The 16,164-nt window shown below is 39.0% G+C and overlaps 1 protein-coding gene and 1 pseudogene across 1 annotated transcript; one reads left to right on the top strand and one right to left on the bottom strand.

Annotated features, from left to right (window-relative positions):
• Positions 1-2,911: 2,911 nt before the first annotated feature.
• On the bottom strand, positions 2,912-9,823 carry LOC131320280 (protein S-acyltransferase 24-like; annotated as a pseudogene).
• A 2,772-nt stretch (positions 9,824-12,595) lies between these two features.
• LOC131320286 (uncharacterized) lies at positions 12,596-15,585 on the top strand. The gene is made up of 4 exons (XM_058350945.1): positions 12,596-12,762; positions 12,897-13,050; positions 14,856-14,908; positions 14,994-15,585. Exons 2-4 carry the CDS (start codon positions 12,922-12,924, stop codon positions 15,328-15,330), a joined length of 519 nt encoding a protein of 172 aa, XP_058206928.1. The 5' UTR covers positions 12,596-12,762; positions 12,897-12,921; the 3' UTR covers positions 15,331-15,585.
• The last annotated feature ends 579 nt before the right edge of the window (positions 15,586-16,164 follow it).

Below are 16,164 nucleotides of genomic sequence, written 5' to 3'. Positions count from 1 at the left end.
ATGGTTGTGCACCTAGCATTCTTGTATTCAAAGATTTATTCAATGCCTCTAGGGTACCGCCACGTGGTGTTTCAAGTCTCTCCTCAACCACACATTTCTGTAGACCCGAGACTTAGTATGAGGATCCCATAACAATGTGTGGTGCGGAGAGGTTTGGGCCACCGCGACGTGGTGCCCGAACAGCGCTGAATAACCTCTCCCTCTTTCAATTATTTTCGTTGTGTTGTCTTTTGTTTTCTCGTGTTGAAGGCCCGAGCAGCGATGGAGCCTGAATTTATACTTGGAGACGACATCCAACAAATTGAATATATATATATATATATATATATATTTATATTTTTGTTTGATCAGACGAAAAGGTCTACAAAGCTACATAGGGATTTCATTACATAAAATAGTAAATAAAGAAAAAGGGGGTGAAGCAGTCCAACTGGGTGGAAGATTTCTTCTCTTTGCCAACGCTGCTACATGATGGGCAACCCCATTAGCTTGCCTTCGAATCCACAAATTGATAGTATATTTAAAACCGGAAAGGCTACACGCGTTCTAAGATTAATGATGTATGATATCCCGGAAAAATATACTTTTTCAGTAGTTAACAATTCATCAAAAATAGTCATTCAATTTGATGAAAGATTGTGAAGCAAAACAGTAGTTTTTTAGCGTGAGGCTGGAACCTCAGGGTGGCCCATGGTGCCTCCCCTTAATAACTCGTTCCTGACCCGACACATGTTGCTTGTCGGCAGCTGCCCAAGCTCTTCCGGATGAGTGATGCTAGCCGTACCGAACACCTCACACCAAAACCATACCGACGGCCACCGGACGGCTGATCCGAGCCGTCCAAAAATTTGAAAAAAAAAAAACCGAGGGGCCCCTCGCAAGGATCAACAGCATCCGAGATGTATAGGATGCTTGATCGGAGCACCATTTTTTCGTGTATATACACTTATATACATATATACACGAAAAAATGGTGCTCAGATCAAGCACTCTACACATCTCGGATGCCGTTGATTCCCGCTTGAGGCCCCTCGGTTTTTTTTTATAGAATTTTTGGACGGCTCGGATCGGCCGTCCGGTGGCCGGAGACGGCCCGCCGGCAGCCGTCGATACGATTTCGGTGGGAGGTGGTCGGTACGTATATCGTTTTCGCTTCCGTATACAAGGGACTTGTTCGTTTGGGAGTCTCAAATTCTCTGCGCAGGATTCTCATTAAATTTTTTCTATTAATCTCTTTACTCGTTACTCTTGAAAACTTTCTTCAAAACCCAAACCGAAAAGGGCCCTTGATGTGTCTTAATTGGGTTCGTGACTTTGGGCTGGGTCTTGCGTTGTTAGCAGGGCTATACAAGTGAGAAGCAACACTTCTCTCTCTCTCTCTCTCTCTCTCTCTGAACTTGTTTAGTGACAGGTAGAGTAGTGGTTAATTTAATTGGTTAAGTACGAACCAAATACACTCTGCCCCATTTCTCCGAAAAGAATTAAGTATGTTCGTTTGACTTGACTGGTAATGTTAATTACGAACCAAAGACACTCTACTCCATTTCCTCTGAAAATAATAAGGCTTTTCTTTTCTTTTTGATCATCTCATAGAATAAAGTATGTTTATTGACTTGGCTGGTCATGTTAACTGGTGAAGTGATTTTGATTATTTTGACAAGCAATTGGTGAAGTGATTCCAAGTAATAAAAATAATATAGTTAAAGACTAATTAGCAAGACTTTGTAAAACTGAACTAACAGGAAAATAATTGGATACTAGTTTACCTAAATGCAGAAAACAAAAGAGAGAAGGGAATATGAATTGAGTTGGGCCTATATATTCATAAGAGATAAATATCTTCTCCAATTCAAAAAATAAATAGACCGGGGATGTTTCAGCCTAAATTAAGCTAAGTGGCTTATTTTTTTTCTTTATTAAAAAAAATAGCATTTGTTAGTTTTGCGTCAAATTTCTGTGGATTGTTAATTCATCTCGACCTCAGGAATCGAAAAAGTCAAAAAAAAAAAATGATTGAAACTCATAATTTATTGAATAAAGACAAAATAAGCCAAAAAGATTTGACGAAAAACAAACAATTGTGAAAAAAAAATGAATACAGACAGAAAAAAAACCATTTGGCTTGCATACAAGTCAAGGCTGCCACCACGCCAGAGAAGAGGAAAAAATCCACAATCAGAAATGAAATGGCATCAACATACTGATTACCAGCATGGTTCAACCATTCTCCAAAGGAAGATGGAGCCAAGGGATCGGTCAAAACTCCTGCATCATAAATAGAAGAAGAAAAGAAAAACTAACATCCGTAAGCAGGTAAAACAATCCGAAAAAAAAGAGCGAAAATAATAAACACAAATCTTGCAAGTAGACTACAAAAATTGGCCTGAACATTATACCAACCAAGAAAAATACACTCACTTGTAAGCGCAACTGCACCAGTAATCAGCATTGCAGAAACTTCTAGAATGAGAAACAAGAAGAAATCCCATTTGTTTTTCTGTATCATAAGTTAATACACAGGCCAACATTAGAAGGAAACTATGTTCTTTTTATAAATTAACTAAAATTATTACTCATACATGGAAAAAACAAATAATGTATGAAACTGAAATCCTGTAAATATCAGTCACACACGTATATGTCAAGAAAGGAGGAAAACCAGTTGGCCTAGAAACAAATTTTATAGGCCCATCTTAGAAAATTCGATTTTGTAAGCAACACCAATGGATGAAGCTGCACATCTTAGCGACAATTTGTTTGTGATTTTCACAAAAGGCAATGCCACAGATGTATCCACTATCCAGTTCATGTAGCAATCAATACATCCAAACTGTTGAAAAGGACGATACAGATCATTCAGTCCAGCCTCGTAATCCTTGATGCCTATAAAATAAAGCAGTAATCTAAGGTTTCCTATGTACACACAAACTCAGGCGAAAAAGTAGATTCCATATTCAACCTTTCCAATGCAGTTAGACAACCAAGGGCAATGATGGTCAAATTGTTCCACACAACTATCACAGGTGGAGCAGTGCTTTGCACGAAGAGGCCTGACAATCTGGCAGGGAAAAGATATACCGCTTTAGACAGCAGTTAACAAGACAAGCAATAAATGTATAGGGCAAAAATTGACAGCACCTTGCATGTTGCACAGAGCTGAGACCAATTCCCAGCCAGCAAAGCAGGATTATCCATCGCAATCTTCATTAATGGTTCCTAGAGAGTATAGATATATGAAGAGAATGAAAATCACCTCTAAAGTACATGCGTGATGTCAAATAAGATACGTCTAATATCGGATTAAGCTAGACAAAAAAATAAGATGAAGATGAGAAAATTACGGGGAGAGACGTCTGAATAATGAAACTAATCTAGGAAACAACAGATTGAACAGAAATTGGAAAGAACTGACATCATCATTCATGTTCTGCATATCAGGGGCATTCATTCTGATGAAACCCGGATCTTTGCTAAACCAACCAAAAAGATAACCATAAGCTAATTTAGAACGATAACAAAAAACAAAGCATACTCGCATGCTTTACTCAGATAGCAACCTATAGCAACGCAGAGTGCTTATCAAAGAATAGGAAGAACGTATCAATCCATATACACACATAGAGAAAAATATATAAAATGGAATGAAGACAAGTATTCAAACAGAGTGCTTCTTCCATCATCGATGAAACACAAGTCGTCAAACTGATATTTAAATGGTGTGATGGCTCTCTGTTAAAGCATGGAACTCCAAACCAATTGGCAATGAGTGGAGAGGTCGCTCAGACTCATATACTTGTATTTTTTTATTTATTTTTATCGGGACTCATATACTAGTATTGGAGGAGATAATTAACCAATGTGGGACAATTCCAACACTCCCCCGTACATGTGACCCCTGGCTTGCACGTTGAGAGGTCAACAAAGGATCCAGAACACACAGATCACAATGAAACAAAGAACAACTGTGGCACAAACAAAGGGGAAAAGCCTCCGAAAACCTAGCTCTGATACCATGTCAAAGCATCCAACTTCAACCCAATTGGCAAGGAGTGGAGAGGCCGCCCAGGCTCATATACTAGCTTTGGAGGAGATAATTAACCAATGTGGGACAATTCCCAACACTCTCAATATCAGTCTAAGCAACAATGTAGGCATGAAACACTAACACTATAGTGGGAACCTTGTAATGGTATAATTGCTAATATTGCGATTTCTTTCCTTAGCCAAACTATACAGGGCACACAAGGAAGAAGATGCTTGCAACAATTCAAGAGCATCACTATGAAAGATGACATCAGAAGTGATTGCTAAGTAGAACCGAGACAGGTAACTGTTAGGGGCGAGCACGCAACAGAGAGAGAACAATGTGTGTGTGAAGAAACCTAAAGTGGAAGAACAATGATCTGAAAAACTCTAACATGGTGCAGTTATCCAGGAAAAGATCAATGTGCAACAATCTGAAAAGAAAAACACTTGAAAGTCACAGGGATAACATGAAGAAACCTAAAATAGAACAGCAAGAGGTCAATGTTGGCATGAAAAAAGTGAACAGGAAAAAATGAGAACACTGATATGTGTCCCGCTATTGATCAGTTGAAGTCCATTGCAATCATGAAGATTGAAGACAAACAATCCTGTAAAAAACAAGAATCTAACCAGTTGAAACAAAAAGGACTATTATTGCAAATCAAACAATTCAGAAACATTATAAATGTTATTGCATCACTGCATCCAATTTTAAGCAACCACACTTGTAGGCAAAGCAATTTGACAATTTCCACAGTCACATCATATAACCAATATGGTTTTATGAATTACTGCTCAAAGAAATGGGTGGATAGATCGCTACAGCTGACCCTTCGAGTTAAAATCAACATTGGAAAGAGAACACTCTATAGTTGTGTTGTATACTTCTTGACTTGACATTTTTGATAAGTTGTGTAAACTTGACTTCTATCGTCTGAATGCTACCGAACATGTAAGAACCATTTCTCAGTTCATGAACACCGACACAGAATTCCAAAAATCCCATCAAGTTGTTCAAAATTCAGAAAATAAAGAACAAAACAAAAGGTGAAACGAAAGCAAATGTTTGCTGAGAACACAGGTTGTTCTAGCAACAAAGAGTGTCAGTCAAAATGTTACTTGAAAATATCTCATGTTGCCGAAAGGTTTATGGAGCATACCTGCTACATCTGTAAAACATAACCAGTCCACCAGTTGCTAGTAAAACACCCAACCATGCAAGAAAAGCAAAACCAGCATTTAATCTCGGTAAATTTGAAGCTGCAGCAAAAGGAAAGAAGCATAACTGTTAGTATAGAACCAAAAACAAAAGTGCGCTGGCTCAAGCCAAAATGCAAAGATCAGTGTATATACCCATGACGACTGCATTAACATAAACCACAAGTAGCATGAAGATTATACACCAAAGAAGTGGTGCGAATCTTAATTTTGAAAGACAACCAAGGCGACTATTGCCATCACATCGTTTGTCAAGTAATCTCCTAGCATTTTCCTGCATAATAAATGCAAGAAGTCCATTATACACCAAGGACGAGCAATTGAAGCTCATTACATATCCACAGAGCATAAAAAGCTATCTCACACCAGAGGTTAATATCATGCGTACACAAGCACCAAACACATTAAGATTCTTTAAGAAGCAAGAACCACAAACTGATGGTTTGGTCGACAGTCTACATCCAATAATCACTGAAGTCCACCGCTAAAAACAGACAACTTCTTTGGGTATTTCATTCCAATATGGAAACCCAAACAAAAGATGAATATTGGAGATCCTCCAATTTCTTGACATTAAGTTACAATACTGATAACAGTAAATGGGTCTAAACAATTGATCACAATCATATCTGGTCAACTGTGATAACCAAGAGCTGAGACCAGAGAGAGAGAGGAGATTTTTTATTGATGCAACCAGAGGGTTCAGATCCTCTCCTAATATTCTCTCTTAATATTGTTTCGATCTTTCAACCTCAGGAGGACACCTCATTAATGAGGCCATCTAACAGCTTAAAACATTTCCATATTTTCTCTCTCAATACAGAAGGATGAATAACAAGTAAATAGAAATAAAAGTTCTGAACTGCTTCTTTAATTTCCCAATAATTTATGAAAGCTGTTATGTATCAGTAAGGCAGAGCAGAAGAAGAAGAAATAAAAAAGAAAGAAAGTATAAAGCAACCATTAGCATGGTGTACCAATAACATTTCTGATTTTAAGTATTACCCAAGCACTGAAAACAATATTGCATGGTGGCGAAAGCCTTAGCTCCTGTGAGAAGGTGCTCTTATCTCAAGAACAATAAAATCATACTCAACAACTGTTTAAGGAATACCTACAAGGAAAAAAGCGACTTGTCTGTGATTTTTAACGGAAGCAGCCTGCGCGGGCGTAAGACCGGCGTTTTCAGTCACCATCAAGTCCTTTTTTTTCCCAGCCTGCACCAACACTGTGCATGCTTATAAGTTCCTCTTAAAAGCAGCCCAATGGAGAGGGGTACAACCTAGGATTATGAAGTGAAAACATGTGTAAGAGCCACCAATGTAACCAGGCATGTTCATACTATTCATCACTGTACCTAGCTCCTTCAAAACTGAAATTATATAGATCTCGAAACTGGATGAACTCTGAGACCAAGCAAAAGAAGTTACCATCTTTGTCCTGGCGTCCTCTTATATGCATCCAGAAATAAAAGAAGATGTATACAATCGGCAAAACCCTTATTATATGCAGCCCTACAAATCACCAAGGAACCCAATAATTAATTCACTACTAGATTAGCAACAAACTAGAAAGTTCATTGGATAAGAGCTATTTTTCACAAAATTGCAGTGCACAAGCTAACTCTTCTAGGATCCGCATGCATGCAAATAATATTTGATCACAGGAAATAAATATCAAAGATACTGGCAAGTTTGAAGTTCCACTTCCATTAAATTAGCTTCTTTCTCCATCTATTGTTAGAAGAACATATACCAACATATAAATTTCTAACGTCTGACAGTATAATTTATTGATGTGCTTAAATGAGTAGATACATAAATAATTTACTAAAATTGTATGGTTAATTTCTCTAATACCAGTGCAAAGGGCTTCTTCCATCGTTATTGGGCACATCAGGATCAGCATTCCATTTTGTGACGACGTGATATAGGAAGGCTGTCTGACCATATTGTGCTGCCACATGTATTGTCTGCAATCAAATCAAATACAATCATGAAACGAATATACCGGCGAAAGAGAATCCGATACTTCTTGATTGTGAATACTCAAATATTTAACCAGCAGATATTCTATCAAGCCAGAAGTCAATGACATCAACAACGAAAAGGGGTGGAACCTGGAATAAACGCCGAATATAGAAGGGAATGACGTTGAACATAGAAGGGAAGAAGCATCAACAACTATATCCTAGAGAAAATGACACCAACATAATTTGTTTCCCCTCTAGCTCACAATTTTTAATTTTAACCATTAGAATACAGTTCTTTGGTACATCTTCTCTACTTGATTCATAATTACAGATTTAGAAGGAGAGAAATCACACCAACATAAGAGGTCAAGACTCGGAACCCTGCACATGTGACATACAGAGTAAAAGAGACAAGTATATGTTGCCTAAATTCTACAGATATACAGAAGTATATAGAACCCCATTCAAAAGTCATCAAACGGACAATAAAATTCCATTAATATTTTTCTTCAACTGACCAAACAGGGATCCAAAGGATGATAAAAGGACGCTAACCTGATACCCATACATATCGGCAGCATTCACCCAAGCTCCCTGTTGCAGTAAAATTTCCCCGACCTTGATTTCACCCCGCACTGCACACCAGTGTAGTGCCTTTTGCCCAGTGTGATCCGCCGCATTCACATCTCCACCATGCTGCCAAATGCGTACATTCCCACAACGATCGGATATCAATGATAGCAATGTTCCTCTTCATAAGCCGAGCTATTTCCATAACAAAACCAGGCAAGAAGAGAGGCAGCAAAAACGAGTGCAGGAAAAGTCGCAACCACTCCACTCCAATGTAAAATATACTACGCACAGACACTTAATTTTTCCAGTAGTTACAACCAATTCCATAAACATTTGCAAATTAAGCTGGGAAAGACAGCGGAGAGTATTCATTGGCAGTTTCCACAGGAAGAATATTTACAAGTCAGTTGCACATATCTGTATTTTCTTTTTCTTTTTCTTGATAACTTAGACAGCTTACACGCACCTCGACTAACTCCTGGGGACCCAATCAAAATTCCATTAGCAAGGAATCCAATTAAAGCTGGGAGAAAGTCCCATACAGAATGGCCTTGAAGAGTTGATAGCACCTAGGATATTTCCAACCTAAGACCCTAGGAGGAAGCAAACCCAATGTCCCAAGCTTGACCACCAACCCGACCTCTCCGGGTTAATGAACAGATCAAGGGAGAAATTAAAATCCCCTCAACAAAACCTTTAAAAAATTTAAGTATAGACAACAAAACAGTGCAGCTTAACAACAATCCCAGATACCTAATAATCCGCCTAAAGGAGAGAACGTATTTCAGGCATAACTAAAGTATGAGAGAAAAATTACGTTGGTAGTTCTGCTGGGAGTAACTGCAGAGTCCAAATCACATCACTTGGGCCCAATAAATTACAATGTTCTAAACATTGCTAGGTGCTAGTCGGTTGGAAAAGAGGTGCCCAGGCGTGCCTACCAGTCAGAGGCCTCGTGCCAAGGCAGAGACTAAACGCCTACTAGTCGGCTACCTAATCTAGGCGTTGGACTACCACCTAGCACCGGACTAATCGGCTTAGGCGGCCATTTTTTAGAACATTGATAAATTATAGTAACTCAGACCCACCTAAAAGCTTAAGCTTGTAAGTAGCAAATCATCCGGTATATCTATCTATTCTACTCTATAAAGGGAGATGAGCTTTTGGTACGACCTGTTTTTAAGCTGTCACAAAAGTGATTTCCACTTTTGTCCTCGTAAAAACCCAAGTTTTACATTTGATTTTACTGTAACATGATTAACCTAAGGGTGAAATTGCAAAATCACTAAAACTGAACCACCCACCCCACCTCCGGCGAAAACTACCCACCCACTTGCACTCCCCAAATATTTTCACTTGCATTTCCACATGCACACATGGTGTGCCCCAACCGCAAGTATTAGATTAAGACCCAAAAACTATTCAGTATATCCGACCTCGGACTTACCATTCAGTCATGTTCTAACAAATTACATGGGCATGGAGCCACGTATAGAAGCAGTAAATATCGATTCAACCAAATAAAAGTAAAGAAAAAGAGCCGGAAATAATCAAAGACCTCGATTATGTACTGAGCTTCATCAGGGCGAACGGAGAGAGCGGCCCATTGCAAGGCGTAGTCGCCCTGCCCATCGGGCTCGGACACGGAGCAGCCCTCGCACTCCACCAATCTCTGCAGCTTCTCCAAATCCCCTAACCCCGCCGCCGTGCACACGTCGTTCCACAGGCTGTCGATCCCTTCTCCCCCGATCACCGCCTCTCCGCCGCCCGTCCAAGCCGTCGCCGATTCCCGATCCGTCGATTCTACCTCCTCTACAACCTCGATCTCCGACGCCATTGAATAAATATGTCCCACGCATGGTTATGGAATCAGATACAAAATATATGTGATTCAACAATGTAGACACCGCTGCTTGATGTGTGGCCCTTGAAGCATATGTCTAACTGAATGCATGAATTTCGGTACAAGTACGTGCATGGTAGAGCCAGATGCTTCCGGTGGTGGTTAATTTGTTTTCAGCAGTTCATCTTTCAATAATCATGGTTAAGGTATGGTTCTGTTTTTTTTCATCAATAACCATGATTACGGTGTGGTTCTGTTTTTTCTTTCACCTCGTTCGTTATGGGGAATGGATTTATAGGTAACGAGTATAAAGAGAGGAAATTTGGATTTATAGGTAACGAGTGTAGAGATAAATATGGGTAATAGTTGGAGAGAGATAGAAAGAAAAAATTAGAGTAATAATTTGAGAAAAATATGATAATAATTAGAATCCAAAATCCAAAACTATTAAACGAACTGGGTCTCTATGATTTTGCGTTGTAGTTGGCTTCTCGACCGTCTAGTTGCATATGGCTTTACCATGCACGCAGTGCTCTCTACCACCGGTGCCCAAAAAAACCCACCATAGTGCCATCGGACGAGCTAGGTTGGCATCGATCGGTCTATGTGGAAAACATCGTCAATTGTGGAACTACCGTGACAACTGGACATCGAAAAATAACATACGCGACTCTAGCACCTGACCGTTTGATCAATTTATCGTTGGACTTGAATCCTTCATTTGTTTAGACGTGTTATTTGTCTCTTTGTATGTAATAGGTCTTTGTAATAATTGTATTTGTACATGGTAGATTGTACTCATCATTTTAATTAATGAATTTCTAACCTGTTCCTAAAAAAAACAAATGTTCGTGACATTGTCCAAAAATGCACGGAATAATTTATCCTCTTTAACCATGGTATAAATTGGCAAAGCATGTAAATGAAGAAAAACGACCACTCTTGTTATCGTCCGTGTAGTATGGTCTTGTGTTGGTGTCAGAATGTTCTCAACCTTAATCCGATTTGTTTAGTTTTTTCGTATTATCGTGTCGTGTTATATTCGTATTCTGTGTCAGAAATAGTCAATCATAACCCACTAACTTTGTGTCAGGTTCTCGTTTCATGTTGGAAATTCCCACCCCTGCCCCGTTCATGGATAATTTATCAGAATCGCTAAACTATTCCGTGTGCTATGCTATCAATGGGCCATAAATTTTATTCCTCCTCACTCCTTACAAAATTAACGTTTCGAAATCCATTTTGTGTGCCAGGGTTTAACCCAGTTGGTATATTCTAGTTCTTCCAATATGGAAAGCCAGGGTTTGAGCCCGTGTGCGTTTGAGATTTAGGAATATTAATAGCCTCTGAAACTAGTTTGTGAACAAATCTACTAACAACCCGTTAACCCCCGCTAATGTATTGGCAATATATATATATATATATATATATATATATATATAGTGTGAAAACGACTGGTGTGGAAAAAAAAAGAGACCCATGGGCACAGATCTTGAACACACAATTTTGTGAGGCCTATCTCGGGTCACACAAAAATAATATGAACCGATTATTTTTCTAAAAATATTTTCCCAAGGACTATCTGAAAAATCAGCTCAAATATCGGAAATAATTTTTTCTGAATTCATCGCGCAAAATTGAGTTGTTGAATTTTCTCTTTAGACAACTACACAATTGCTTGTCCGTTGCATGTGACAGTCACGGCTCAGGTTGAATTTCTCTAGGCTTTTTGAGCTTTTTCTTTTTTTGTCCGTGTTTGAATTTTTTTCTAAATTTTTAGTTTTGTGTCAATTTTTTTTGAATTTTTTGATTTGTCTCAACGAGACGACTCGGAAAAGTAAAAAAATTGTACTTTTACCCAAATATTTTAAATAAGGAGTTGTCTTTTTGAACTTAAAAGTTATTGATCAAAATACTTGGGTAAAAATAAAAAAGTTCAACAAGCGCTAATTCTTTTTAAATAAGAACAAAATGTTAACTTTTAGAAAAAGTTAAGCGAAACAGGTCCTCACTGCATCGTGTGTTTTTTTTTTGAAATTGCCAAAAACAAAGGGATCAACCCGCTACAAAGAATTCTATACATTCTAATTTTCCACATGCCGGGCCAAGGTCCTATACAGTTAAAGGATAAGAAAGTATGAGGGAATTATTTTTTCTAAATTTTGTGTGTATTTATTTATCAAGAAAGTTGTAAGATCCACAGTTTTAACTTTTTCTCTTGGAAACACTTTTCTGCACAATGAATTTTTGCCAAAATGTCAAAATGAATGAATTCTTGTTTTTCTGCAAGATTTCTTGTCAAGAGAACACATACAGAAAAATTAATTTTAGTTTCTTTACTTCACTTCACTTTACTTTTATTGGGAACTAATTTCCAAACTGGGGGTGCATGGACAGCATGCGTGTTGGGCCGATCTCGACTGTCCATACCGAGCAATGGACGACTTAGATTGCATCTCAGCCGAATAGTTTAAGTCGTCTATTGCTGTTCAGCTGAGATACAACCTGAGTTGTCCATTGTTAGGCATGAACGGCCAAGATCGGCCCAACACGCATGCACCCCGGATTGCAATCTGAGCTGTCTATTGCTCGGCATGGACAACCAAGATCGGCCCAACATGCATGCATCCCGAATTTCTTAATTTTCCACATAACATTACTGACAACTGAGCAAAGCCGGGTTTCCATAAAAAACCCGAACAAAAAGTCTTTGAATTTGGACAACTTTAACATCCAAGCCAAGCAAATGATACCATAGTAATCCAAACGAGATAGTCTTTTTCACGGAGGTTCAGTGAACAAACTATTCACGGAGCGACACAATCTCAATCATCTATTCGCACAATTAATAATTAAAATTCATTTTCAATTATGATCGCTCACAATTAATACTTGTATACAACACCTCCGTAAAGATGATTTTCTGAATCAAACACACAATATCCAAAGTCAAAGTCCAAGCTAGAGTAGAATTAACTCCAACCCCGCAACAAGACAAAATCGCAATTTCACACCCCACCAAAACCCTAAAACCTCAGACGTATACAAAAACCCTAATTTTCCCGCTTTATTAGCCCTTTTCGCGTTAGTCCCGACATCAAAACCAACCCTAACCACAAACTGCTCTACTGTACTCTCTCTCTCTCTCTCTCTCTCTCTCTCTCTCTGGCTGAGTATTGGCTCTCCTTCTTTCTTTCCCCTCGGTTCTATTCTTTCTCTGTTAGTAACTCTTATATTCTGTCTCTGTATCTATACGTTTTACAGGGTGCTTGGGCTTTAATTTGGTGGAATGGAGGTGGGTAAGTTGAGCTCTGACGTGGTTGCTCTGGAGAGGATGGTGGTGTCCTCTATCGTGGAGGTTGTGGTGGTGGAGACCCTTTTGGCTGCTCAGAGATCTCTTGCTTGCTTTCTCCTGGCGGTATAATATTCCCTCTGATTTTTGTTTGCCAAAAGACAAGATTCTTTTTCGAATTTTTTCTCTGTTCTTGCTCTTAGGGCTAATTGAAGAACTGGGATTTACTTGTATACTCTTTTCTTGTGAAGTCAAGCGTTTTACTTCTAGGTTTTTTTTTTCGCCATTCCCAATTGTTTGCGCCCGCACACACATACACAGCGATTAGACATTACAAATACGATGTATAGTTGATGTTTGTACTTATTCGTTTGTTTAGGTTAATTAATTTTTGAATTTGGTGATTGTCAACGAGAATTTAGGGGTTTTATTTTCCCTGGGAGGTTATTCGAAGAGACTGTTCAGCTGCAAAAATAAAGCTACAGGTCCTCCACACACCCCCCCCCCCCCCCCCCCCCCCCCCTTTAATCTGGTTTGACTGTCCCAACTTTTGCGCTACATGTTCCCCCTTTTGTTTCCACAAAAACATGAGTTTTTTTGTGATCTGGGTGTTGGATTTTTTCTCAATTCGTTCTTTTACGGCTGGCTCCTATTATTTCCTTGCTTTTTATACTCGTGTAGTACACATCAAGCCCTTTGTGGTCTACTACTTTGTGACATTAAAACCTTAAGAAAAGTCGGACTCCAACTATTTATTTGGTGATTTGTCAACGTTGGCATCTACTTGAGAGGTTATTTGGAGTCACCGACCATTCAGTTAGCATAAACTGTTTTTTTTTTTTGTGTGTGGGATTCTCTTCAGAAGCCTGGCTATTTTACAAATTTGGTTTGTCTATGAATCTTTGACTGATGTACAAGCTTCTTGTGTCTGTAACCAGGTGGCCTTCAATTTTGTTTTCAGAATTAGTTTTTCTTAATAATTAGAAAAGGATTCTTTTTGCACATAAATTTTCTTAATAGTTACAGAAGTTTCTAGTCTAGGTTTCTAGTTTGGTTTAGTTTAAATATCTCAGTCTCCGACATCTCTTTCCTGCCATGGCATACGAAGTGACGGTTCCTCCAATCTCTGTGGTCTACGGTCTTTTCATTTGATGGTTTTCCTGATATGTGGAAGTGTAATAAATATCATTCGTTGAGTATGATTTTAGGCTTTTGGCTGACAACAAGGAATTTGGGCTAGGAAGTTATCAAAATTTGTCTGGTGAGATCCGCTGACCGTTAGAAGATCTTGGGATCTAATTGCGGGAAGTGGGGTTTCATGGTTTCCTTTAATGGTGCCCAGGCCCACTATTTCGGAATCCAGTGGGGTAATCCCGGTCCACAATTTCCCTTTCTTTCTTTCTTTCCTGGTATATAACATTCCTTTCTTGCGAACAATGGGTGATAGTTATTTACTTATTTCCTGTACACCTTGGGAGTGTTTCTAATTAACTGCTCTTCTCGCGTTTGCGTCCATTGTCCTGCTTGGATCTGCAAGATAGTTTCCGAATCTCTGATCGCTTGTTTAATCTTTAGCCTTTGCATCTGAATTTATTACATCTCGATGATGTACGTTTTCGATTTAGATATTTCACATTTCAAGTTCTCTGTGTTCTCACCGATCCTCTCTTTCCTTTATATGGAAATTTTTTGGGATTCCATTGTTCTATAAACCTTGTTTGAAATGGTTTTGCAGCATCAACCTATAGACTTTGTCTTGCAGTGTGCTGCCTTGTCTTTTTGTGCTTTTAGGATTGATTTTTTACTCTGTACACTGTTCCTACCCTATACAGTGGGGAAATGTTCAATTAGGTGGTGTAAGATTGAATTATCTTATCCACTGCTTTGTCACTTGTGTACTGTTTCTATCCTCACATGTGCTGAGGTTTCAGACAGGAACTCTGCTGAGTGATGTTAATGTGCTGCCACAGTTAACTGGGAAAAGGTGATTATTTTTCTCTTTGGGTGTCTCTTCCCCCCACTGCATACTGATTTGGAAGGTAAATTTATTGATGAAATATCATTTGCAGGTTTCCCATGGATGAGCTTCACAGAAGGAAACAACCTGGTCCTGAAAACAAAGATGCTAGTGACACGGACGACGACGATGAAGAGGATGACGAAGACGTTGACGAGGAAGAGGTTGATGATGCGGGTGATGAAGATTTCTCTGGCGACGAAGGTGGGGACGACGACGATGATGAAGAGGGAGATCCAGAGGATGGCCCACCAGCTAATGGGAATGGGGGAAATGACGATGAGGACGAAGAAGATGATGATGAGGATGACGAGGGCGATGAGGAAGACGAAGAAGAGGAGGAAGATGAAGACGAAGAGGATCAACCACCAGCTAAAAAGAAAAAGTGAAAATCACCGTAGGTATTTGGTTAGTTTTTTTTCCGTCCCTCTCTTCTTTTGTTGGGTGCAACTCTGGTATGAGTTAGAAGGTTTAGCTTGTCTGTCTTAGTAGAGTAGAACATTTGACTCCCTGCTGTTTATTAGTTTCACATGAGGGTTGTTATGGTATTTATGGAACTCTATTCGTGTCTGGATTTTCATTTAACGCGTGGATTCTATGTGAAGTTGTTTTACTTTTATGCCAAGGAAGGAAATTCAGGGCCATGTTTTGTTGTCAGTTTTCGCTGAAGGGATGCTATTATCTGCACTTGTATTTTGGAAGGGCTGTTTGATAGTTTTTGGCGGTGCTCAATGAGTACCTCTTCTCTATGGAGCAAGTTTTAGTGGGTGCTTGTTTGTAGCCTAACACGAGCTATTTGTTTGGATCGGCTTAAACTCGCAAATCAGTGCGCGTGTTTGGTGCAGCTTTTGCCGTGTCCCAAAATGAAAAAAGTTGATTATCCAAAAGGGCATTACTTTGTAGCTTCAGCTTATTGGTCATCAACTAATAGCGTTGGGCTACAACTTTGAGCTTTATATTATGAACTTTCAGATTCAATCAGATAGTTGTTTCTTCATGCTGTAGTTATTGTAACCCTCCAGTTTGTTTCTGATAGGCTAAAATGAATATAAGCTCTGCATTTTTTAGCGCTCTGAAATTCTGAGGCTTCTGGGAGTTCTCTGTAGGAACTAAAGAAGAGTGACTGCATTCCATTCTTTGGTAGGGTGTGGGGATCCTATGAATCTTCATCCCCACACCCAACAAGAGAAATTTTGGGGGTATTAATGTTACAGAATAGAGTG

Source organism: Rhododendron vialii, chromosome 3a, assembly GCF_030253575.1.
Source record: "Rhododendron vialii isolate Sample 1 chromosome 3a, ASM3025357v1".
NCBI classification, from domain to species: domain Eukaryota; kingdom Viridiplantae; phylum Streptophyta; class Magnoliopsida; order Ericales; family Ericaceae; genus Rhododendron; species Rhododendron vialii.
Note: the sequence above shows the minus strand (reverse complement) of the source record. Positions and strands in the feature narration are given on the sequence as shown.